This window comes from Plecotus auritus (assembly GCF_963455305.1).
Source record: "Plecotus auritus genome assembly, chromosome: 1".
Classification (NCBI taxonomy): domain Eukaryota; kingdom Metazoa; phylum Chordata; class Mammalia; order Chiroptera; family Vespertilionidae; genus Plecotus; species Plecotus auritus.
The window spans coordinates 83,602,092-83,628,590 of NC_137770.1; the positions used below are offsets into that span (position 1 = coordinate 83,602,092).

The window sequence follows — 26,499 nt, forward strand, 5'->3', positions numbered from 1 at the left end:
ATAAACAAAACCCCCCTTTGCACTCTGCTTATACTGCCTCAGAGGTACATATTTCACTTTTCCATTGAAACAGCTGTAAATGTGGAAGCAAACAGTTCGATTTCTAACAAAGCGTTTAATGACACAGTTCCAGGAATGCATGTGTCATAAGAAGAGAACTGAACAACTGAAAGATTAGTAAAGGGTTACCAGCTCCAGGAAAAAGACAAAGGACTGTCTTTTCACAGGGTTGTCAGCACTGCTTTTTGTCATTAACTTCAAATACACTTAATGAAAACATGGAGGAAGATTCGCAGTTGCAAGTTACCAATTTTGCACAGAAGATTGTAGGAAAGAAAGGATTCTGATACCAATAAATAATAAAAACAAAAAAACAGAGCCAAGGCATAGAAAGGAGTGGCATGGAGTTTAATTTGGAAGGCAAAAAGGTTACACAATGCAAGGGAGAAGAGGTCATGTAAATAAATGCTCAGTACAAAGTTGTTTTGACACAGAAGCAAGGGAACTTCTCTGACTCTCCACCAGCATACCGAATCTGAGCCAGTAGTCCGTATAAACCTGAAGAACATCCATGTGTCCAACAAGCTGCCATCTCAAGAGCTCTTCTCCAGGGGAAATAAAAAAGTGAACCTAAAAGAAAGAAGTGGAAAGGTAAGAGGACACACCAAAGGTTTTTTAAAATGTCTTATGAAACTATAGACCGGGCCCCAAATCCTGGGCAATATTTAAGCCAAGCTAGAACCAAATATTTTTCACCAAACATTTTATAAAAGAATCCTTAAAAAATAATGTTCAAATCTGATTTTCCAGCACACCAAGGCAAAGCTGACTAGGAACTGGTAGACATGGGTTCTAACTCCAGCTCTATGATTAATCAGCTGCACACCTCTACATTAAGCCCCTCTAACCTCTCAGGTCCACCTCCTAAGAGGTGAGGACGTAGCAATTTAGCCTAAAGAGCTTCTCTGGATCTAGAAAGCTTATAAAGCACTAAATTCCAGTTTGGGGGAGAATGAAGGAAGAAAGTACTCAAGAGAGAAAGTTGAGAAAAATTCTCAATCTCAGATTTAACAAAGGAAATCCAGAAGAAATATTTTTTTCATTTGTAGGTAAGTTTATTTAGAGAAGGAATGTGGAGAATAACTCTGAGAAGCGTCCACATTGCTGCTAGAATCAGATGAGACTGAGATCTGGAAGCTGTGAGGTGGAGCCCAGCCTGGCAAGCGCGGCTTCCTTCTAGTGCCTCCAGGGTAGTCAGAAAGTAACAGCTCTGGCCCGTCTGGTGTGGCTCAGTGGTTCAGCGTTGACCTATGAACTGGTGGTCACGGTTTGATTCTTAGTCGGGGCATAGGCCTGGGTTGCGGCTCAATCCCCAGGAGGCGTGCAGGAGGCAGCCGATCAATGATTCTCTCAAATCATTAATGTTTCTCTCTCTCCCTTTCCCTTCCTCTCTGAAATCAATTTTAAAAAAAAATGTTTTAAGAAAGTTGCCCCTTTGCCCTACGGGCTTCAAAATCTCTAGCCATAAGCAGCCAACTTTCTTGCAGTGAGCCATAAAAATACTGTAATATCTTTTTTTAATGTATTTTTATTGATTTCAGAGAGGAAGGGAAAGGGAGGGAGAGATAGAAATATCAATGATGAGAGAGAATCACTGATCAGCTGCCTTCTGCATGCCCAACACTGGCGGTCAAGCCTGCAACCTTGTGAATGTGACCTGACCGGAAATCGAACCGTGACCTCGTGGTACATAGGTTAACGCTCAATCACTGAGCCACGCCACTGGACAAAATACTGTAATCTTATATGTGTGTCATGACTTTGAAAAAGATTGGGAAACACTGCAGAAGTGCTGGGCTATCCCAGTAGGTAAAAAGGCACCACCTTATTTTGTGTGTTCTGATCTGAAGATCCCAGCATCATAGCTTTAAAAAAAAGATCTTAGACTTCTAGCCAGAGTGCTTTTATTTCACTAACAATGGCATTTAGAGAAATGCTACATAAGTGCAGAACATTCCTACATCACTGGAATTGTGAAATGTGTAAAGAAAGAACAAAAACAATAAAAAGTATCCACAATGCCAAACAAGAACAGACAGACCTATTAAAACTCACCTTTTCACTCCATGAAGTTTCTTAAAAGCAACAAACTATGAATAAATATATCGGTTCTAATGGCCGACGTGAGAGAGAACTAGAATATAAGGTTATTTCAATGAAGAGCTTTGACACTTTTACAATTATAAAAGAAATCCTAGTTTAGTATAGAAGTTGTTTTGAGATACTCTGATATTAAAATATTTAAATCTGAAACACTGGAGCTAGTCTATCCAGAAGGCAAAAATGACTCATAACAGTAAGTCTCTTTGATAATAGTTTTCAGAAAATTCTATTTACAAAGATATGCACTCTTCTTTTAAGGCAAAAATATATTTACCAGACAGTATTCTAAAAGCAGAAGTTCTAGGCTTCTTTGAAATGTTAGATCAGTAAAACTGGACTACTCAACAGTTCAGAATAATGGTTTCCACTGCTAACCCAGAAATAAAGGTTTCAGGAAACTAATAAAATTTCCTCCTCTGATATCAAGAATGCAAAATGAAAGACACCTACTGAGAAAAGTGAGCATGACTTCTTCAGTCTATTTCACTCAACGCAGAAAAAACAGCACCACTTGATCAGTCTATTCTAATCATCTTAAAAGAAAGCAAGGCACAACACAAAGAACTGTTAAAAATAATGACTCTCTGTATAGATACAAAAGATAATGCCAGTCAGGGTCATTTCTATTTGGAATCTGTATTCCTCTCCAGCACCATCTCTATTCAGACACTAGCTCTGAGCAGATATGCTCAAATACTGATTTTTCCTTCAAATCCAATCTCATCCTGGATCCTGGTCACCCAATTAAACTGAAAATAGATAAAATGTGAATCAAAGACCATTCTGCAGAAATTCTAGGTTCAAAGCTCAATTTCAATCACTACAATTTCAAAAGGCACAGACTGTATATTTCTAAAACTGCAAGGAGCATTAGAGATCAGCTAATCTAATCCTCTCATTTTATAGATAAGGAAACTGCAACCTGGGTGCTGGACAAATCTGTCCAGAGCGACTCTGTCCACACCATGGCCACTCACCAGAGGTGACTATTTAAACTTAGTTAAAATTGAATAGAATTCAAAATTCGATTCCTCAGCTACTTCATTTCAAACATTCAATAACCACTGTGGCTGGTGGCCACCACACCAAGGTGGTGTAGACTCAGAACATTCCCACACTGCGGAGAGTCCAGGGTCACCCTCTTGGGATAAAGTCAGTTCTCTTGCATTTCCTCTGGATCTTATTAAAGATGACCAACTTCGCAGAAACATTTTAGATAGCCTGACTTCATCCTTTCTTATCAACCTCTCCATTTTTTTTTCCATTTAAAAAAAAAAAGCAAGTTTAATATTTTTAACAAAAACCTCTAACAAGACATATATACTGAGTGGCCAGATTATTATCATCTCTGAACGCATAATAATCTAGCCACTCAGTGTATATCCTATATAATAAATGGCTAATATGCAAATTGTCCCCTCGACCAGGAGTTCGGCCAGCAGGCAGGCCGGACAACCGCCCATGTCCCCTCCCACTGGCCAGGCTGGCCAGACCCCACCCATGCACGAATTCATGCACCAGGCCTCTAATATGTGTGTTTGTATATATATACACACATACACACACACACACACACACACACACACACTGAGTGGTCAGATTATTATGCGTTCAGAGATCATAATAATCTGGCCACTCAGTGTATATTTATATCCAAAAGTCTTTGAACATAATAAAGAAGGGAAATAAAATTTTTGAGTCACAATGTCTGTTAAGTTCCCACTCAGTCACTTATTACCTCCAGGGCCTAGACAAGTCAACTTAAATTTCACAACAGTTTAATTACCTCATGTGTAAACAGGAAGACTACTATTTGTCTACCTCCATCAGAGAATGGGCTGTGAGAATCACCTGGGTCAGGTGTGTAAAAGTGTATGAGGAATGGATATGAGTCCTGCAAACCTGGTGATAACTGTAATACATTTTACAAATTTTTTTTTAATTTTATAAAAGGCCTTATATAAACATCATGCATTTTGATACAGACAGTCACACTTTAACTTTCCTGTAATAGATGATAGAAATCTGATAATATGGATAAAAGCCAACAATTGAAGGGGAAGAAAAAAAAAGAGCAAAGCCCAATTGAGGATCCATACAAATAGCCAATCCTCCTCAAACACAATGGGAACTCATGAGTTCTAGTAATCAAAGGCTTGAACAGCTGCAAGAAAATGATGAATATCCAGTCCAATCACCTCACTGTGCTGACAGGGAAGCTGGGAGTGAGGGACCAGTTTACTTCTCATTCCACAATGCAAGCCTTCCCCCTTCTAGTCGCACGTTTATTTTTGCCTTGGCTTCCTTCTCCCACAGAACTTTCTACATGTCTTAGCATCCGCATGACTAGTGATACAGCTATTTTATATAGCATTTTCTTGCCATTAAAGATGACTTAGTCATCATACACTCATTCATACATACATTGTTACTGTTAGCCTGTGCTAACCCCTGAGGTCCCAACCCTCAGTGGGAGACAGGGTAGTGAATCGAAAGTTTCATAGCAGTGTGATAAGTACAGTATTAGAGGCATGAACAGTGGACCCCAAGGGCCCCAGAAGAGACTCCTATGCAACCTCGGACCAAAGATGACTTGGAGTAGGAATCATCAAGCTACAAAAATGGAGCAAATAAGGCAGGGAATTAGGGCAACAATGAACTTCACAAATCTACTCCATTTTCTTCTCTCTCTCTCTCTAACTTTAAATGGACCAAATACAAAAGAGAGCTCAATCACCAATTAGAGAGTCAGCAATTAGTGTTTTATACTAAATACAACTAGCAGATTCAATGTTTTAAGAATAATAGATAAAGAATTAATCTCACCCTCTGAGGAAAAAGGGTGCTGAAGAATATTATGCTGTGTTTCGCTCAAAATATGTTCTACAAATTTAGAATAGTTCCTTTTTGGTGGCTGAACCTAATTCACTATAAAGTTAAGTATCAAAGAATAAATGAAATTTAAAACACAGCCCCTCCCTGCCCTCGCTGGTTTGGCTTAGTGGATAGAGCAGCAGCCTGTGGATTGAAGAGTCCTGGGTTTGATTCCAGTCAAGGACACATACTCGGGTTGTGGGCTCGATCCCCAGAAGGGGGCATGCAGGAGGCAGCTGATCAATGACTCTTATCATTGATGTTTCTATCTCTCTCTCCCTCTCCCCTTACTCTCTGAAATCATTAGAAGTATTTTTTTTAAAAAACAGCCCCTCCCAACAAAAACTAAAGATTATTGCCAGTGAGAGATCATGTTGAGAGCAAAAACAGGTCTAGAACAAACCAAAAGGGAGCTCTTGAACTGACAAGAAAAGGAAATAAACCCTGCACAGGATCCTTCCGTGGCCTTTATGCCTAACTCCACACTGCCCACTTCTGGCCAGAATGTAAAACAACCCCCACCCAGCATCTAGACCCATTTGGACCTCTGCTGCCCTCCTGTGACTGAAAAATATAGGTTTTATCACAAAGGTATCAGGAGCTTCTTCCCCCAAACTCAACTTCTCTTATGCTTTGCAGTACAATCTCTCAGCAGATAAAATGTATAATCCACTAGGTGGCAGTAGAACCTAAAGAATAATATTTACATACCTATCCTGAAATAACTCTCTAGATTCGTATACTTCACTGATGAATTTGAAAAGCCAGCAGTAACTGCAAATTTGTAAATAGTACTGCTTGTCAAAATTATGTTCTGCCCAGTCCTTATAGCCCCCTTGCTGCATCCAGGATTAAACACTATGAATTTTGAGAGACCTGTGATAGAATGGCTTCCATTATAAAAACAAAGCAACACTAACAAGGTTTTAACACAAGCATTAGCCAGTCTCCACCAGGCTGAGCACATTTCCAAGCTCAGGTATTACCCTCTGTGCCCATTTCACTTTACCCTCTGAAACAGGGCCCAAATCCAGGAACTTTCCTCTCAAACTATGACCTAATAGTAGCTATGTCCCTCTTTTCTTCATTTCCCTTCGGCACACTGAGATACTCTGCCATATTTTCTTTTAAAGAATTGCACAAAGAGATATGAACAAACAAAACAAAATAATTATAGAAAGTGTATAAATTTTTAAATATTCAAATCTACTGAGCTCCTGTATTATGCATTCATTCAAAAAAGATTTATCGCCATTAAGTACCTGAACATCACTGATCATCATTTTATATTTTTAAATATATTGTTGTTGTTTTTTAATATACTTTTATTGATTTTTTTTACAGAGAGGAAGGGAGAGGAACAGAGAGTCAGAAACATCAATGAGAGAGAAACATCGATCAGCTGCCTCCTGCACACCTCCTACTGGGGATGTGCTTGCAGCCAAGTTACATGCCCGTGACTGGAATGGAACCTGGGAACTTTCAGTCCCCAAGCCGACGCTAAGCCAAACCAGTTAGGGCTGATCATCATTTTAAATGTGCATGAATTCACCCAACTCAGAAGCTTACTAGGAGCATTTTTCACTTTGCATTTACATTTTTATGATAATCTAAAAAATAATGAATCTATTCTTGACCATTGAAATAGCCATCTTTAGGCAGTGCTGCCAACTGAGTAGCTTTTACCACAGCATTTCTCAAAATACCATCTTTGGACATACTTTCGGGAGATAACAAAGTCTCAAGTTTGGTCCTCGCGATTTGGCTCAGTGGACAGAGCTTTGGCCTGAGAACTGAAGGATCCCCAGTTCGATCCTGGTCAAGGGCACATGCTCCATTGCAGGCTGCAACCCCTGCGTGCGGCGTGCAGGAGGTAGTCAATCAATAATTCTCTCTCATCACTGATGTTTCTCTCTCTCCCTCTCCCTTCCTCTCTGAAATCAATAAAAATATATTTAAAAAAAAAAAAGACTAAAGTTTGGAAAAGGTTGTGTTTATAGGTCTAGGCATATGAGTTCTGGCTGAAAAAAACTGCCACGAACTTCTAGTCTTAGAGCAGAGGGAAGGAAATGGTTGGTACTAGAGAGGAATTCAAAGAGAACTTTAGCTGAATCCACAGTGTTTATAATCTGTTCAAAATCCACTAAATCCAGGTGGTAGATGCCTGAGTGTCTGTTTTATTATCAGTACTTTTTGGTATTTATTAAATTGTCATAATAAAAACAAAGAAAGAAAAGCATGAGGGGGAGGATAGTGAGAAAATACCTATGGTAACTTTTTTTTTTTAATATATTTTATTGATTTTTTACAGAGAGGAAGGAAGAGGGATAGAGAGTCAGAAACATCAATGAGAGAGAAACATCGATCAGCTGCCTCCTGCACACCCCCTACTGGGGATGTGCCCGCAACCAAGGAACATGCCCTTGACCGGAATTGAACCTGGGACCCTTCAGTCTGCAGGCCAACGCTCTATCCACTGAGCCAAACCGGCTACGGCTGTGGTAGCTTTTTAAACATACTTCTTTAACTCTTCAATTGTCAAATACCTTATAGTAAACAAACTTAAGCAAAAATGGAATATAAAAAATTTTTTAAGTCAGACTGGATTATCAGACTTAATAGTTACAAGATTTCCAGCAAACCTTTCCAAACCTGTTTCTCATCTATAAATGGCATTAGCAAGCCTATCTTCATGAGGTAATTTTGAAAATAAGACAGAATAAGAAGCACTTAACGATTGGCCTACAGTGAGCTCTCACTAGCTGTTAATGTTAACTTCCTTACTTCTCTTGGAATAAATTTATTTTTTTTTAACTCAATACCATATCCGATTTGCCTTTTTCAGAGTAGCTGCTTGTTTTAAATGTTACTCCCAAGCCCTGGCTGGTTTGGCTCAGTGGTAAGAGTGCTGGCCCAGGGTCCGAAAGGTCACGGGTTCAATTCCCGGTCAAGGGCACGTACCTCGGTTGCAGATAAGATCCCTGGACCCGTCAGGGAGCATGTACTAGTAGAAGGCAACCAGTCAATGTGTCTCTCTCACATCTATGTTTCTGTCTCTCTTTCTTTATCTCTCTCTCTCTTTCTCTCTCTGTCTCTCTCTTCCCCTTCTCCCTCCTTACCACGCTCTCTCTAAAGATCAATGAAAAAAATATCCTTGGGTGAGGATTAAATAAATAAATAAATGTCACCTCCAAATTCATGCAAAAGCAGTACACTACAGACGTTTATTCTTTTTATACCCAACTCTCAATGTACATGGCAAGTATCAAGAATGTTCAATCTGTTTTGTTCTACCTTATGAGTTGGTATAAATATTGAGAACTCACTTGGAAAACTATTTTCAAAGTGTTGTCACATTGCACATAGAACTGTTAGAAGCACAAAAAGGGCAAACGATGTACGTTCCAAATTAACAGTACAGTAAAATATATGTCAAATAAAGGATCTCTATGAAAAACCCCTGGGCAGTCCCCCAAGGAGAACATACTCTCTATGAAATGATTTAACACTGCAGTCTGGGATTGGAAGATTTTTGCTGCACCTTGGGACTATAATTCCTAACTGAACAGGTGGCTCTAGGTTGTTATAATAGTCTGCAGTATGCAGTTTCTGCTGAGCCTGCTTTTTTTCGTCTGTTTTTGTCATAATTTTGAAATACTAAGCTCTCTGCAGCAGGGTCCTCCTCCAATGATGACAGCCCTAGGAAATTATTCTCCATGATTTGGTATCTCCCAGAGCCCAGAGAACATGCTTGAAATGTTTGTGCATGACTCATTTAGAAAAAATAACTTTAGAAATTTAGAGTAAGGCAATCAGAAGACTTATGACCTTTCCAGCAAAGTTTCTATCAGGAAGCCCAAGAGTTACTCATATTTGCAGGCGTAAGGTCCATGTTGGTGGGTCAGCATTCTAGCTGTACTCAGAGTTATCATTGGTCAGACACCTTGTCTGCTGCCTCTGCACAGTGGCTCCCTTCTCTAGACTCGCGCAGCACACTGTCCACATCTTTAGTGTGGCTTGAAATATGCTGTATTTATCTGCTGTGTTTTCATGCCTTCTCCCCTCCTATAAGGTAGCAGCCATATGTTACTTTTCTTTGTGTTTCCAGTAACAAGGCATTGACTAGCATTTAGAAAAGGGGGGGAGGGGAGACAACTGAAAGCCTGATCAGTTCTCCAAAGAGTCAAATTGTATTAGAATAGTAGAAAGAAGTGGTTCCAAACTTTTTCACTGAAGTAAACAACCTCTGTCAACGTATCAAAAATGAAACCTTAGCCCTGACCGGTGTTGCTCAGCTGGTTGGGTGTTGTCCCATGCACTGAAAAGTTGCCAATTCCAGGTCAGGGCACATGCTCGGGTTGCAGGCCTGATCCCCCATAGGGGTGTGCAGGATGTAGCCAACTGATGTTTCACTACCACATTGATGTTTCTCTCTCTCCCTCTCCCTTCTTCTTTCTCTAAAAAATCAATAAAGAATCTTTGAAAAGCAAATGAAACCTTACTTAACAGAACTGTTTTTCATCAATAATGAAAAGGATCTATGTAATATAAGTAACTAATTAATTCATACCAGAAATTGAATAGTCATTGTCCCATTACTGCATTCACTTAGTACATGGTTGCTCTAACTCTCGTGTTAGATTTCTGATCAGTACAAAAATGACAATTTTCTAAGTAGTGATAGAAAGAAGTTGGTCCTGAATAGTCTTCCCCCAAATAAGATAACATTTCCTAGGATTTTCTTTTCTCTACCACCCAGTAAAAATACAACACTAAATTTTGTAGTAAAAAGGCAAAGAAGCCCTAGCCAGTTTAGCTCAGTGGATAGAATGTTGGCCTGCAGACTGAAGGGTCCTGGGTTCGATTCTGATCAAGGGCATATGCCCAGATTGAAGGCTTGATCCTCAGTAAGGGGTGTGCAGGAGGCAGCCAATCAATGATTCTCTCTCATCATTGATGTTTCTATCTCCTTCTCCCTTCCTCTATGAAATCAATAAAAATATTTTTTTTTTAAAAAAGGCAAAGAAAATAGTGCATTCATTCATCTGTAGCTACATAGGATACTGGAAGAACACAAGACCAACAGCATCACTGGTCTAAGGCACTATTCGGCAATCACTTAGCTATGTGGCCAGGGAAGGCCACTGGATTATTCTGGACCTCTGTTTTCTTACATATAAAATAAGTGTTCCTATATAGAGTTTGAAAGCACCCATTATTTCTTAGAGCTTTCGGATTCTGCTTGGAAGGGAGATGTGGAAAGGTGAGCATACCATACATAAAGGAGAGTTCAAGCAAAGAGGGCTTTTCAACTTGTTAATGAAAACAACTCTAGCTACAATGCTGTTTTATATATGGAGAACCTATATAAGAGTTTGTTTAGGGAAAAAAAGAGCTCTACTGCTAAAAAAGGGAAAATGTCAAATAAAACAAATAGCATATCATCCTATATTCTAAAGCAGCGGTCACCAACCTTTTGGATCTCACAGACCACCAGTGGTCCGCAGACCACCCGGTGGCGACCGCTGTTCTAAAGTGTTCTCCCAAACTAACCCAATTTCTCCTTTCATTTCTTCTTTAGCACATATATTAACAAATGGCCACTGTCTCATTCAGCAAATAATGGATGTCTGTCAGGTGTAAGCACTATACTAAGTACTATGGGAACAATGACCCAACATTTAAAATCATCTAAGATCAAAATCAGAAATAAATTACAGAGCAAATCTAAAAGCAAAATCTACAATTTTTTGTCTCTTCTAAGATCTCAGAGTTATTTTCATGGAGTTATTGGTGCAGAAATTTATGTATTAGCTACAGGCAAGCTCCCATTTTGCTATCTTAACAATTTGCAAAACAGTGAGAAGAGAAGGCAATGACCAAGAGCGGCAGGATGAAATTAATGCATACTTTGCAGACTGATAAAAAATTCTGCAAAAACGTCTTATCAGCAATGTGGGAACCTTGCCAGCCATGATCAAAACCAGCCCCATCCAATTTCCAGTTCTAAAATCAACATGATGGGACAAAGGCTATCATTACCACTTACCTTCTTCTAGTCTCCCACTCCTCAATTAAGCAAAGAGGAATGATTCATCCAACGAAGTTCATGACAACAAGGTGCAGGATGGTGCTGGCGAAGAGAAAATCAGCAAAGGCTCGTTCTGGGGAGATGCCTTGGAAATCCGCTTTGTTCTGTGGGTTGATCTGTATTCTCAGACAAACTACACAAGAAACAAAACACAAAACTTATTACCTAAAAGTATAAAACAAATGACTGCTAATGAACACATACATACCCAATGACCCAACAATTCCATTCTAACAGGAATGATAACCATGACAACCTCCAACTGGAAACAGTTTAAATGTCTATCAATAGTAAGATGGTAAGTTATAACATATGCATACAATAGAACACTATATACGAAGAAAGAAGAGGGAGGGGAAATTGGAAGTGGTAAAAAGGTACAAACTTCCTATATAATCCTATATAATAAAAACCTAATATGCTAAGCGTCTGGTCGTCTGGTCATCTGTTCAACCAATCAAAGCATAATATGCTCATGATAGGCTAAGGCCACTTAACCACTCGCTATGACGTGCACTGACCACCAGCGGGCAGTCAACCGGTCAACCAATTGCTATGATGTGCACTGACCTCCAGGGGGCAGACGCTCCAACCAGTAGGTTAGCTTGCTGCTGGGGTCTGGCCAATCGGGACTGAGCGAGTCAGACCGGACATGCGCTGGAGCCCTCCCATGGTCCCTCTCCGGCTGGCCAACCTCCCGCATCCCTCCCCGGCCCCAAGAGTGCACTGGTGGGGTCCCTCGGCCTGGCCTACACCCTCTTGCAATCCGAGACTCCTCAGGTGATGTTGGAGAGCTGGTTTCGGCCAGATCCCACAGGCCAGGCTGATAGATCCCACTGGTGCATGAATTCAAGCACCAGGCCTCTAGTCCAGTTATAAAATAAGTACTAGGAATGTAATGTGCAGCATGATGATTATAGCTAACACTGATATGTGAAATAAAGGACAGATGTTAAGTGAGTTCTAATCACAGGAAGAAATTCTTTTCCTTTCTTTTTTCCTTTTTATTGTATCTATTTGAAAAGATAAATGTTAATTGAATCTTTATGTAATCATTTCACAGTATATGTAAATAAAACATCATGGTGTATGCTTTAAATTTACACAGTGATGTACATCATAAAACTGGGGGGAGGGAGAGTCAACAAAAAACAAAAAATCTTCACAACATGGATAAATTCCACAAATATAAGGTTGAGCAACACAATCCAGGCACAAAAAATACATCCTGTATGATTTCACTTATGTAAAGCTTAAAATAAGGCAAAATCAACTTATGGTAAAATACAAGCCAGGATTAGTGGTTTTTCTATTTTATGGTAGGGATGACTAATAAGATGCAACGTAGAGGTCTCTAGAGTGCTGGTAATGTTTATAGCTTGATCTGGGTGGTGGCTCGATAGGTGAATTTAAAAACTCCTCAGGACAGACAGATGTGGTAGGGGTGGGAGTTGTGGGGTACTGAGGAAAAAGAAAAAAGAAAACTCATGGACATGTACAACAGTGTGGTGATTGCAGAGGGAGGGAGATGGAAGAGGGCATAGAGGGGATAAATGATGATGGAAAAAAATAAAATAAAGATTAAATTTTAAAAACTCATCAAGTTGTACACTTAAGTGTTATGCACTTATTTGTGAAAGGAAAAAATATAACCTCATAGAGTTAGGCTAAAAACAAAGGCTTATTCAGAAAAAATATATATATAACCAAAATATCTTTAGAACTCTCTTATCTTCTGATTAAGTTTATAATTATAACCTAGATTGGAAAGTAGTTGAGGGCAATAACAACGGGGCTGGGTTGAACGACAGAAAGTTATAAAACTATAAATTATTTTCAACAGATAGTGAATATTGGATAGCAGAAATTATAAACATAAAATGCTTATCTGTGAGGACCTCATAATTGTAGAAAATCTTTAATCTCAAAAAAGGCAAAAGACCTAAGCTACATTAACTTGACAGAGAACTCTCCACAGCCACATTCTACACCCTTGAAGATTCCAACCTGATACATTAGCCACAGTCACCATTTGACATGAAAAGGGAACTCCAGGAATACACTTTCCAAAAATATCTTTATGCCTATGATAAATGATTACACTGCTTAAGAAAACCCAAATTTGCTTCAGGCTAACATCCATCCCATTACTAACCAAGAAAAGGAATTGAACTGAGATCTAATCCAAAGGGCAGAAAACTACCAGTCTACTTCTCCATAATCCATCACCTCGGCAAAATTTTCATTATGCTAAAACATGTAAACACTGTAGAAGCACCACTGATCTTTTCAAGTACCTGGACCCTTCAAAATATGAAGGACAGTGACTAAAGCAAGGGCAATCAATTAAAATCCTGCTGTGGATGGAGTACAGATTGGTCCATGCATTTCAGAGAACTGGCAATACATTAATATTTAAAATGTTTGTACCTTTTGACTAAGGAATTTCTTTTATAGAACAATCACATTCTAACAGCAAATTAGTAACACTGAAAGAAAAAGTTAAAATGTCATAAAGGGATTTAAATAAATTATACTATACTAGTATACATGCAGTAAAATTTCATGCAATCATTCAAAAGAATGATTTAAATCTCTATAGATTGACAGTAAAGATATCTAAGATATCACATGAAAAAGAAGTATTCCATTCCACATTTCTGCTTTTAAAATGGGAGAAGGGAGAGGAGAGAGAGAGGGAATTATTTTCTCATTTGTTTTAGTTAGACTAGGAAAATCTGGAGAAATAAATACCAAATTATTAGTAGTGGCTATTGGAGTGGAGAACAGGAGTAGTGTTTCAGGAAATATGAGGGACAAAAGAAAAGAGAAGTTCCCCATGAAGGTAGGTAAGAAAATTTATGTATTACCATTATGATCACAGTAACCCAAGTTATTACAATGACAATATAAGTATGTTGTCCTGCTGAGATGCAAAGGACTGAAGGTCATAAAGACCAACACTCCATTTAGTGCATAAAATGCCCAAGAAGTGGTAGGGGTGGGTACACTGGAGGGAAGCTCCTCATCATTCCAGAATCTGATAAGCTGTCCCCAGTTGAATAGTCACCTTCCAGTCTACTGATAGGGGTGTCATATCATTGAGTTCGGGTACACAAAAGGCAACGAACACTTGTTCAAAAAGCTCTTCCACAAGTGATCCTTCAGTCTCTCTGTGAGCAGTTCCAAAGTTGGAAATTTGCGACCTCCTGAGGCAGCCTGCTTCCATTTTAGCAGTTCTAATTTAATCTATGTCCTTAAATGTTTATTCATTCAGCATAGGCTTTCAGTCAAGATGGTGATGTAGGAAAAGCAGTACTCGCCTCCCACAAGCACATCAAAATTTACAACTAAAATAGAGAACAACCATTTTCAGACCCATCTAAAATCTAGCTGAATGCAAGTCCTACAACTAAGGATTCAAGAAGAAGGACATGGAAACTGGTAGGAGGGGCGGAGACACAGGAAGGAATCTCGGACCCAGTTGGTCCCACATCTACATGTGGCCGTTTAAAATTGGGAGGGATATTTTAGCTGTGGAGGTTTCCCTGAGAAGTGAGGGGTCCCTGCCCCACACCAAGCCCTCAGCTCAGCATTCCAATGCTGGGTAGAGACGTCCCCACAACTTCTGGCTGTGAGAACCAGTGGGGATTGTGGCTGAGTGTCATGGAAGCTGCAGGAATCCCAGGCAGTTCCTCTTAAAGAACTGGTGCATGGACCTAGTTAGACTCACTCCCTCTGAGCTCCAGCGCTGGGGCAGCAGCTTGAAAGGAACATGGAACATGCAGGGAGGAAACTAACTTGTCTGGAATCAGGGCAAGACCTGGAGGGACAGCTTTCTCTCAGACAGAAGTTGCTGGCAGAGGCCAGTGTTCCTTTGCTGAGACACCCTACCATACAGCTGACAGGCTTTGCCATATCTGAATCTCCATCAACCTGGCTCACACTTTTCACCCCACCTTGGTGATTCCCTGAGACCCTGCTACTCCCTTCTTACAGGCTCATCCAAGCCATTTCCAGTTGTATGGCTTTTCCATACAACTGGCCTCTCCTGCCTTATGCTTTGGACTTTCCTAAAATCTCTCAAACAAGCAGCAGCTGGCATCAGTGTGCCCCATACCTCTCAGTAAGTGGCCCCAGGCCTGGCACTAGCGACAACCCGCCCTGGTTCACAGCTTGGCCTCTCCTGGGCACCTCCAAGCTCAACACAAGCAGCAATCATCTGCAGGTTGCTTTGTAGCTCATGCTGGGTGGCCCCATGCAGGGCACAGGCAGAGGCTGACTTTGCACCTCCCAGAAGGTCCCAGAGCCAATGCACCCAGTGGTCAACTTCAACCACGCCAGATTACAACCCTTCTAACTGCACCAATGACACATTCAAGGGGCGGACTTGTTGAGCATCAAAGCTCCACTGAAGCAAGTCCTGCTCCATAGGGTCAGCCCCTGCACAGCAGGTCTTCCACTGTAGTCATAACCAATCCTTGCAAACAACTGGCCTGGGTCAGTCCCTCCCAGTGATGCCAACATAAATCAAGGCTCAACTATAATAGGACAGTGCACACAGCTCAAAAAGGGGTGCACCAGGAGTGCCCAGCTCAGGTAACTGGGGAGGCTGAGCCACTGGGCCCTACATAAGGCCACACTACTAATTCCAGAAGACATAGCAGATCTACCTGATACATAGAAACAAACACAGAGAAGCAGCCAAAATGCAGAGACAAAGAAACATGTCACAAATGAAAGAACAGGAGAAATCTTCAGAAAAAGAACTAAACAAAATGGAAGTAAACTACCAGATACAGAGTTCAAAACAATGGTTATAAGGATGATCAAGGAACTTAATGAGAATTTCAAGGAACTTAGTGAGAACATCAACAGCATGAAAAAGAACCAGTCAGAAATGAAATATATACTAACTGAATAAAAGAATAATTTATAGGGGATCAACAGTAGAGGATGCTGAGAATCAAATCAGTGATTTGGAATATAAGGAAGCAAAAAACACCCAATCAGAACAGCAAAAGAAAAAAGAATCCAAAATATGAAGATAGTGTAAGGAGCCTCTGAGATAACTTCAAACGTATCAACAGTTGCCTCATGGGGGTGCCAGAAGGAGAAGACAGAGAGCAAGATATTGAAAATCTATTTTAAAAAATAATGACAGAAAACTTCTCTAACCTGGTGAAAGAAATAGGTATATAAGTCCAGGAAACACAGACGGTCCCAAACAAGATGAACCCAAAGAGGACCACACCAAGACACATCATAATTAAAATGCCAAAGGTGAAACACAAAGAGAGAATCTTAAAAGCAGCAAAAGAAAAGCAGTTAATTACCTACAAGGGAGTGCCCATATGACTGTAAGCTGATTTTACAACAGAAACTCTGCAGGCCAAAAGGGAATGGCAAGAAATATTCAAAGTGATGAATAGCAAGGACCTACAACCAAGATCACTTTATCCAGCAAAGCTATCATTTAGAATTGAAGGTCAGATAAAGAGCTTCCCAGACAAGGAAGAGCTAGAGTTCATCACCACCAAACCATGGAATGTTAAAGGGGAAGAAGGAGGAGGAGGAGGAGAAGGAAAAAGAGAAGGAGAAGAAATAAAAGATCAAAAATATGAACATTAAAATGACAATAATGCATATGTATCAACAACTGAATCTAAAAATCAAAATAAACGAACAAGGAATCTAATGAACAAAATACACTAATAAAATAGAACCAGAGGTATGGAAACATGGAACAAAATGACAAATTTCAGAGGGGAGGGGGAAAGGAGGACCAGGAAGATATTAACCAAAGAACTTACATGCATATATATGCATTACGTATGGACACAGACAATGGGGTGATGAAGGTCTGAGGTGGGTGGGGCGGGAACCAGGTAGAGGGGGACAATGTGGGGGAAAGTGGGGGACATCTGTAATACTCTCAGCAATAAAGGTTAAAATTAATTAATTAATTAATTAATTAATTAATTAACTGAGCATCTAGTATGTGCTGGGAATATGACACAGAACAAGAGAGACAAATATCTGGCTCTCAAGGAACATACAATACTCAGGTGGAGAGAAACATACAATACATAAGTAAACAAATAAACCAAGGAAATATCACTTAGAGATATGTGCTATGAAGGAAATAAAACAAGGTAATAAGAGAGTGACTGGGAAGCTATTTTTCATTTGGTGTTCACCAACCTCTCAAAGAAGGTGCTATTTAAGGTCAAAATTTGAAATACGAGATCTAAGGGCAGAGCATTCCAGGTAGCAATAACAATCTTGACATGTCTTAGTATAACAGGTCAGACTGAGGGAGATGACTGGGTGGGAAGGTTCAATATGGAGTTGCATATCAGACATCAAGTGAAGATGTCAAGTGGGCAACTGGATTTACTAATCTGGAATTCAGGGAACAGGTCAGAATTAAAAATATAAATGTGGTAGTTGTAGTTATATAGACATTATTTAAATTTACCTATAAAACAAAATATAGAGAAGGTATCAAGAACCATCCCCTCCAACAGAGAAGAACGTAGCACAAACAGTAGGAAGGAAAAACCAATGAGATGAGAAGAAACAAGGTGAGTGTAGTTTAGTAAAAGTTTCGAGAAGTACTCCACACAGAAGAAAGCAGCCAACTACATTAAATGCTAAATGTTGCTGAGCATTCAGGTAAGGTGAGGTAGATGCCATTAGATCTGGCAAGAGTAGTTTTACTTAGTGGTGGAAAAAGACCACCACCAAGAATAGGTTAAGGAATGAATGAAAAATGAACAAACAGCAACTAAACTTTTTTTCTAAGAATTCTGTGATGATGGAGAAGAAAAAAAAATAGAATGATACCAGGAGTCAAATACAAAAATTTTAATTGAATACTAGAGCATGTTTGTATGATGAAAGGATAAAGTAGAGAGAGAACTTAATAATGCAGAATAAAAGGATGACTGCAGAAGCTGAGTCCCTGAGTGAACAAGAGGACTGGATCTTCCACACAAGTGAAGGAATTGGCCTTTGATAGGAAAGGGACACATTATCCACCAACACGGGAAGTAAGCCAAAGAGCAGGGATACAAGTGCAGCTGGGCTCCTGTTTCCTTGGTGGGAAGATGAAAGGATTCCTGTCTACTTTTTTAGTGAAAAAAAAAAAAGCAAGATCATCAACTGAGAATACAGAAAAAGAGGAAATATAGAAAGAGTGGAGAAAAAAGTTCTAAAGCAGTTTAGAAAAGCAAACATGCCAGGGAAGTGTTGTAAGACCACAGAGCAGGGCTGAGTGCCCATTTGTGTTCCTATACTCACCAATACTTCATCACACCCTATATCCATACTTACTTGTCTGCACCTTCCACTAGATTATAATCTGAGAGAATAGAGACCAGTTGTGTTTTGCAGTTGAGTCCTCAGTTCCTCTGCAGAGAACCTGGCACATAAATTGCTCAGTATTCCTTACATTATTATGGGCATGCTCACAATTTAACATATACAATGTTAAGCACTGAGCATGCAGAGATGACGACAGTTCCTACCTTCAAGGGCCTTACCTTCCAGAGAGAAGACAAGACATGTAAACAAATAGAGCACAGTATCAGTGCCATATCTCTCTCTCTCTCTTTCTCTCTTTCTCTCTGTCTCTGTCTCTCTCTCTCTCTCTCTCTCTCTCTCTCTCTCTCTCACACACACACACACACACACACACACACACACACAGTGAAATAGGAATATAGGAGAAAAGACCTATGCTGGGAGAGTCAGGGAAGGTCTCCAAAGGGAAGCAGGTCTTGAGCTGAGATGTTTAAGAAGTAAAGGAATTTTCCAGACAGTCGAGCAAAGGTAAAATAGCTTGAGATGTTCAGGAAATAACAACTAACTCGATAATGCAGGAGGATAAAGTACAGGGGGTAAAAGCAAGAGATAAAAGTGGAGATATGAACAGGACCACATCATGAAAGAGCCTATATACCATGAAAAAAAACTTTAATTTTTCCTTGGGAACCAGAGACACATTTTAGGTAGGGAGCAGCACAATCAGGCCTGCATCAAAACAAGGTTGCAAACATAGTGGAAGATGGGGGGAGGTACTGGAGGATGGGAGATTATTAGTAAGGAAGCTTACAGCAGTCTAAATAAGAGCCTGAGTCAACTGAGGATAAAGAGGTAGCAATGCATACCGGTATGTGCATAACCCATGGACACAGACAATAGGGTGGTGAAGGTCTGGGGCAGGGGGAAGGGGGACTGGAGAGGGTCAATGGGAGAAAAAAGTGGACATATGTAATACTTTCAACAATAAAAATTTTTAAAAATAAAAGAAGCCCTCGCTGGTTTGGCTCAGTGGATAGAGCACCGGCCTGAGCACTGAAGGGTCCCAGGTTTGCTTCTGGTCAAGGGCATGTACCTTGGTTGCAGATTTCCCCGGCCCTTGTTGGGTGCATGCAGGAGGTAACCAATGTGTCTCTCTCACGTTGATGTTTCTTTCAGTCTCTCCCTCTCCCTTCCACTGTCTTTAAAAATCAATGGGAAAATATCCTCAGGTGAGGATTAACCCAAAAAAAAGAAAGGAAGAGAGAAGCATCGATCAGACTGTCAAACCTCAAAGGGAAGGTAGGGGAGGGTTGGGTAAGGGGGAGAGATCAACCAAATGACTTGTATGCATGCATATAAGCCTAATCAATGGACACAGACACCAGGGGGGTGAGGGCATGAGTGGGGGGAGGGGGAGAAGCAATGGGGGTATAAGGACACGTATGTAATACCTTAATCAATAAAGAAAAAAAAAAAAAGGAAGGAAGGAGGGAGGGAGGGAGGAAAAAAGAGATGGTAGCAATGGATATGAGAGATTTAGAGGACTCTCAGGCACAAGGCTGGCAAACTTCCAATCTCTTGGATAGCAGTTATGAGAGATAATATAAAGGTCCATAAAGCTGAAGGATAATTCCCTCCAAAATGCTGATCCCCGGCCCAGACAGCCCAACCACTCTCAGAAAACATTCTGGATTAGGCTTCCTTGTCTTTCAAATAGAACTGCTTTTGTATCTGTAAACTAGGGGAAACAAAACTATTTTTTTTTATCCAAAATTGTTTCATATAGATTAGAGAACATAATAGACCAAAGTTGTGAAATGACTTTTAAAATTATTTCAAGCCCAGCCGGCTCAGTGGTTGAGTGTGAACCTATGAACCAGGAGGTCACAATTTGATTCCTGGTCAGAGCACATGACCAGGTTGCAGGCTCAAACCACAGAAGGCAGCCGATCAATGATTTTCTCTCATCATTGATGTTTCTATCTCTCTCTCTCCCTTTCCCTTCCTCTCTGAAATACATATATTTTTAATTATTTCAAGATCAGAGACTAATTTTAAGACTTTGTTTTCCACTTATCCCTCCTACATAGCACTTTAAATGAGCAGAAAGAGGGATTTCAGTTAGGTAAAAAAGAAAACTAGAAGGGCTACCTAACACTGGAATGTTAGTCTGGAAAAGGGACAGATGTCTTCCTCTTGAGATATCTAACCACAATATAAAAAGTCAACTGCTGAGGATGTTTGAAATCTGTAGTGAAGAAGAAAATATTCTACCTCTGAGGTCCTTGTAAAGCCTACTTTACTGTACACTGTTGATCCCTCCACTGACACCCTCCCCCCCCCCCCCCAAAAAAAAAAAAAAACACCAAATTTCTCAATGGCAATTTTCTTGAAAACTTCTGGCTCTTTCTTAAAACAATGAGTAAGTCTCCGAGGCATGAAGGACTAGGAGAATCAGACAATTTTCATTGGGCCCAAATAACACTAGTCTTTTTAAAAGTGTGGTAGCATTCTATATTGGTTTAAAATGTACTGCTCAATTTCCAAAGAACACATGCTAAATAAATGCAGACAGAACGAATGGAAGAGAACAGACTGCTAAATAGAAATCAGGGAACCAGACTAAAGAACATTTCCCTCCAATTCATCCTATATGCTAACACCAATTTTAAGTCTCTCCCTTACTCAAATTAAAAATAAAAAAAAATCCTTAGATGCTTTCCTATTAGCTACAAGATAAAATTCAAATTCCTTGGCCTGCGCACTCAAAGCTCCAGCATGCAGTACTACCAATCAACATAATCACCTACAATTCCCTTTCTTAGCCAAACTGACATTCTCCCTTCTCTTCCAATAGGAAACACAACCACAGGGAAGTGAGAAACATCAGCACCATAAATAGGTTCAAGGTTTCCCTTCCCAACAATCAGAACAAAGGATAAACTTTAAATACATATTTCCCCTTAAAACTAGTCTCCAGCCCTAACCGGTTTGGCTCAGTGGATGGAGCGTCGGCCTGCGGACTGAAGGGTCCCAGGTTCGATTCCGGTCAGGGGCATGTACCTTGGTTGCGGGCACATACCCAGTGGGGAGTGTGCAGGAGGCAGTTGATCGATGTTTCTCTCTCATCGATGTTTCTAACTCTCTGTCCCTCTCCCTTCCTCTCTGTAAAAAATCAATAAAATATATTTTTTTTAAAAAACTAGTCTCCAGTTGAGGACCTGGGCTATCAAATGGGAGAGAGCTGGTAGGATTTATTAAGGTTGACACCATCAAAAGAAATGTAAATGATACCCTTCTATGATAACTGAATTGTCATCCTTTCTTTTCCTAGAACTGTCATTTCTCTGACCCAATTACCTGTTACTAGTACCTACCAGCTTTGAAATCCGCCCGCCCTCCCCGCCCCCGCCCCCCCCTTGCACTAGGTATTCTATTCAATGGCAAGCCATTGACTTCTCATTGGGAAAAGGGAAGGGAATCTGCCAATTCTCCTTTAGCCACAACAGCTTCAAAAACAGGACTTGGCATAAGGAAAAATTATCTGCTCAAAAAAATCTTCCGGTTTTAGCATACAACTCTAGTAATCCATGTAGCCCAGAGGAGTCATTTTAACCCTAGAAACTTATGAAGCCAGGGAGATTTCAGCATAGAGATGTCTTATTTTTTTAAACCAGCTTTCAGGCCCTCCCCTATTTCTACCCTTTCAGACCTGAAAGACAAAATCACCAAACAAAATTCACCAGAGCTTCTCAAGATTTCTTCTCCCATCTGGCTAATAAAAATTCTTAGTCATGAACAGAATTTGGAGTAAGGAGAGGAAGAGTCTATAGCAAAGAGGGTAGGGTATCTGGTGCATCTGATGATGGCACCCTGTCAACTCCTGAAGGCCAAAATGCTGCCACAGAGAACCAGGTCTTGGTCATCTAAGGCAAAATGTAAAGATAATGAAATATTCAACTGATCAACAGGTTAACTGCAACGCCAGACCAGGTGAGTGCATAAGTCATTAAGTCCTTGGACTTATTTTAAGTTCTAAGAAAGAGAGAAGGTAGTTTATCCAAGTCTGAACTAGTAATTTGAATGTGTAAAAGCATTCTACAGATCTATACTTAAAGCTGTAATGAAGTCTCCACTGTAAACGAAGTCTCCAGACCATTTTAATGCTATTATTTTGTCTGTGCCCTAAATAGACTGTAAACTATTTGAGGACATATACTTGATGTATCCCCAAAGCTTTTACCATAATACCAATGTGATTAGATTCAAAATATGATGGCCTGTCTGATGATGATCACTGGAAAAAAACAAACAAACATGAATTCTAGTATGTTTTTAAAGTCATGTAGCAGACAGTACCAGTGACTGACAAGGTCCATGTGATAGCCACCTATAAAGTGGACTAGCTAACACTCCCTGACCCAATTCTGGACTCAGTATTCATTGAATCCCTGTTCAAGAAAAAAGGTCAGATTTTTGGCAAAAATTTATGGAGGAAAGTTAGCTCTCATTAAATATGGGAGTCTACAAGATATGAAACACTAGTAGGGATCAGAAAGAATAATAATGCTAAAATAGAACTATGTGCCCTGGCCAGTGTGGCTCACGTGGTTGGGCGTCATCCCGTGCACCAAAAGGTTGCCAGTTGGATTCCTGGGTTGCCGGGGCATGCAAGAGGCAGCAGATCCATGTTTCCCTTTCACATTGTTTCTCTTCTCCCTCTCCCTTCCTCTCTGAAATTAATAAAAATGTTTTTTTAAAGTCAAGGATGACTCCTTGGTTTTAAAAAAAAAAAAATAGAGCTATGTGAATAAAAATTGAGTTCAGGGTAGTGAAATAACATCTTCATCCACAAGAAATAAGCAGGAGCAGCTAAAAGCCAAAGTCAAGTAAAGGATGATTCAACAAGCAAAGCTCCCCTACTTATATTCTTACACTGTTCATTGAAACATTTCACCGGAGATTGGTAATGATCACGTCAAGGTGAGAGAGCTGCTTCAGAGGTGCGTTTTCCATTTTAAAAGTCTACCAACTTCAAAAGGGTGTTAAAGCTATGTGAAAATTGGAATGAAATTCTCCCTGGACCAAAATGAAGTGATGTGGATCACCACCAGGTTGAGCAGCGGCATGAAGGTCGATTTTTTAACATATTTAATCCCAGCTACTAGGCGGTTTGGGGGTATGTGGTATGTGACAACCTTTCTGAGCCTCAATTTCCCCATCATTCACAATAAGAGGGCAATGCAGGCTCCTCTCACAACTTCACGAGGCGGTGGTCTGTGAGAATAAAAGCAACGCACCAAAATAACATTACTGCGATTACTTATAGAATTATTACCCGCTAGGATGAAGCTCCCCACACAAGAGATGAAGCCCGAGAGGAAAGAGTTGAAGGGAAAGGTCCCCACGAGGAGACAATAACCGAACTGCAGCGCCCCGGTCAGCAGTATATACAGGAGGTACGCGTCCAGCAACTTCAGACGCTGAGGAGTGGTGCTCAAGTATTCTTCTAAGAACCGCGAGATGACCGACACTACTGAGGCCGACATGACTACAAGATCGATACGCCGGCCCGCACTCGCCAAACTCCGAGAGGAAACGACCACCACACCGGATATAGCGTTTGCGCGTGCGCAACGCTGTAACCCAGCTCCACCCGCCCCGATTGGCCAATTTGCGCAAGCGTAGAGGTGGGCCAAAGCGCGAAACAACCAATGCACAGGCGCAGAATACATCAACTGACTAAGAACTACCGCCAGTACAGCTAATGCGCCTGCGCAATAGATCTTCCGTCTAGGTTGGAGACGTGTACTCTTTCTACCCTATTTTTGCAGTCACGTTAGTGACGCTCGCAGTTGCTCTGGCAACAAGATACAGTGAAAGGAAGGAGTGGAGAAGTTTTACCGCGGACCGAGTAGCTACCCGAGGGTTCCCGCTCTCCCTTTGCTCCTCAAAGATTAACTGGTTCTGTTTTACGTCAGTGCGCTTCCCAAGTACAGTACCAGCTCGGCTCTGGCTCTGGCTGCATATGCCTGTCCCAGATCATTAGAACAAGTCAAGTTAGACCACCAGCAGTGAAAACCGCCGCAGCGAATAACTGCTCAGGCACCAGTTTAGAAGTGGTTCCTGGAGGAGGAAAGTGCGGCGAGTAGGGAGCGAGTGAGCTTGCCCTCTACAAGGGCCCTGAGCTGGCCCTGGAGGTGCTTATGAGGAAGCGCGGTAGAACCTAAACCAACAGGTATTCATTCACTCAGCAAACGTTTATTGGGTACCTCCTCGGGCCCCACGTTAAGTTGCAGGTACCCTCCGGAGGAATCATACAGTCAAAAAAGAGCGGGTAATGCTGAAACCGGTTTGGCTCAGTGGATAGAGCATTGGCCTGCGGACTGAGGGGTCCCGGGTTCGATTCCGGTCAAGGGCATGTACCTTGGTTGTGGGCACATCCCCAGTGGGAGGTGTGCAGGAGGCAGCTGGTCGATGTTTCTCTCTCATCCATGTTTCTAGCTCTCTATCCCTCTCCCTTCCTCTCTGTAAAATATCAATAAAATACATTAAAAAAAAAAAAAAAGGAGCGGGTAATTGGGAAGAGAACGAAGGGAGAGGTGGGGCGAAGGAGGCGAGGTGGGGGGTGAGAGTAAAACAGTTGATTCAAGTGCATAAAGTAAAGGAAGTTTAGCAGCCTTTTACTCCCAAGATGGAGTCTTGAACCCCATGTAATATCCCAGGATGTCAGTGCTGAAAGGCTCGTAAAAGCATTGCCTGGTTCAACCTCTTTCCGCTCCAACTCATTTTGCAGAGGAAACTGAAGATTTGAGGTTTTATATTTTAACAAGTGAGGTTAACTATATTTACCGTTTTAACTTTTTTACAAAATAAGGTTCACTTTAATTTCTGGCTTCCGCGGCCCGTTTGATTTCACATGAATTTGACCTTCCAGACTTAGTTCATCTCACCTTTCAGCTGCAAGTCACTCATAAGAAGGTACTTTTTCAGCTTATTAATAACTTTGAGCTATTCTAGGTACTCGATAAAATGCCTAAAACAAGTGAATGACAATGTTCCTTTATTTTCTTTTTTTTATTTGTGTTTAGACTGGAAAATCTATCGGCATCAACTAACGTACTGATTATCAGTGGTGGGCAAAGCCTTGCTTAGGTTCTAGAAAGAAGAAAAATAATCCATGTCCTCAGAAAGCTTTACAATTTATTTGAAGAGATATGTTTATATTTAGACCCACAGAGATTTGTATTGCTATATGAATTTCAGTTCAGTTTAAACTCTCTGATGTTGCTGGGGGAGGGGGCAACCCCTCTGCTTTTTATTTTAATATTAGTGGCCCGGTGCACGAAATTCGTGCACATTAAAAGGGGATTAATTAGAGGAAATAATTTAATATTGCTATTTGCCCTTTCTCTATAATAGAAGTGTTAGAGATGAAAGAAAATTAGTAAAATGTATATGAAAACCTTCCCCCTGTCAGAGTCTGGGCACACCACAGGACCCAGAGTCAAGTCCCTGCCCACCCACATGCGCCTCAAAATCGCATGAGACCCAGACCTGGCCTGCCCCCCCCCCCCCGCCCGCCCTTGGGATAGATCCAGACCTGGCTAGTCCCACCCTTGTCAAGCCCTGCAGGGCAGGGGACGTAGCCTCAGGTCCCCTGGCCCGGTGCCAGGATGGGGGGCATGGCCTGAGGTCCCCCGTCAAGCCCCGCCAGGTGTGGGACATGGCCTGAGATTCCCTGTCAAGCCCCTCTGGGTCGGGGGCATGGCCTGAGGTCCCCTGTCAAGCCCCGCCAGGCAGGGGGGACACAGCCTCAGGTCCCCCCTGGGTGGGGGGCACGGTCTGAGTTCCCCCAACCCAGCACTGGGGGTGCACGTTGAGGTCCCCTGTCAAGCCCTGCCAGGCAGGGGGGCGCAGCCTCAGGTCCCCTGGATGGATGCTGGGGCGGGAGTGTGGCCTGAGGTCCCCCAGCCTGGTGCTGGGGTGGGGGGCGTGGCCTGAAGTCCCCTGTCAAGCCCCACCTGGTGGGGGGTGTGGCCTGAGGTCCCTTGGCCTGGCGC

At 41.3% G+C, this 26,499-nt stretch overlaps 1 protein-coding gene across 1 annotated transcript; it reads right to left on the reverse strand.

The window, feature by feature from the left end:
* Window positions 1-389: 389 nt before the first annotated feature.
* DAD1 (defender against cell death 1) lies at window positions 390-24,097 on the reverse strand. Its single transcript, XM_080664023.1, has 3 exons — window positions 23,775-24,097; window positions 11,087-11,261; window positions 390-630 (listed from the first exon to the last, which is right to left on the reverse strand). The coding sequence occupies exons 1-2, from the start codon at window positions 23,983-23,985 to the stop codon at window positions 11,131-11,133; spliced, it is 342 nt and encodes a 113-aa protein (XP_080520149.1). The 5' UTR covers window positions 23,986-24,097; the 3' UTR covers window positions 390-630; window positions 11,087-11,130.
* Between the last annotated feature and the right edge of the window lie 2,402 nt (window positions 24,098-26,499).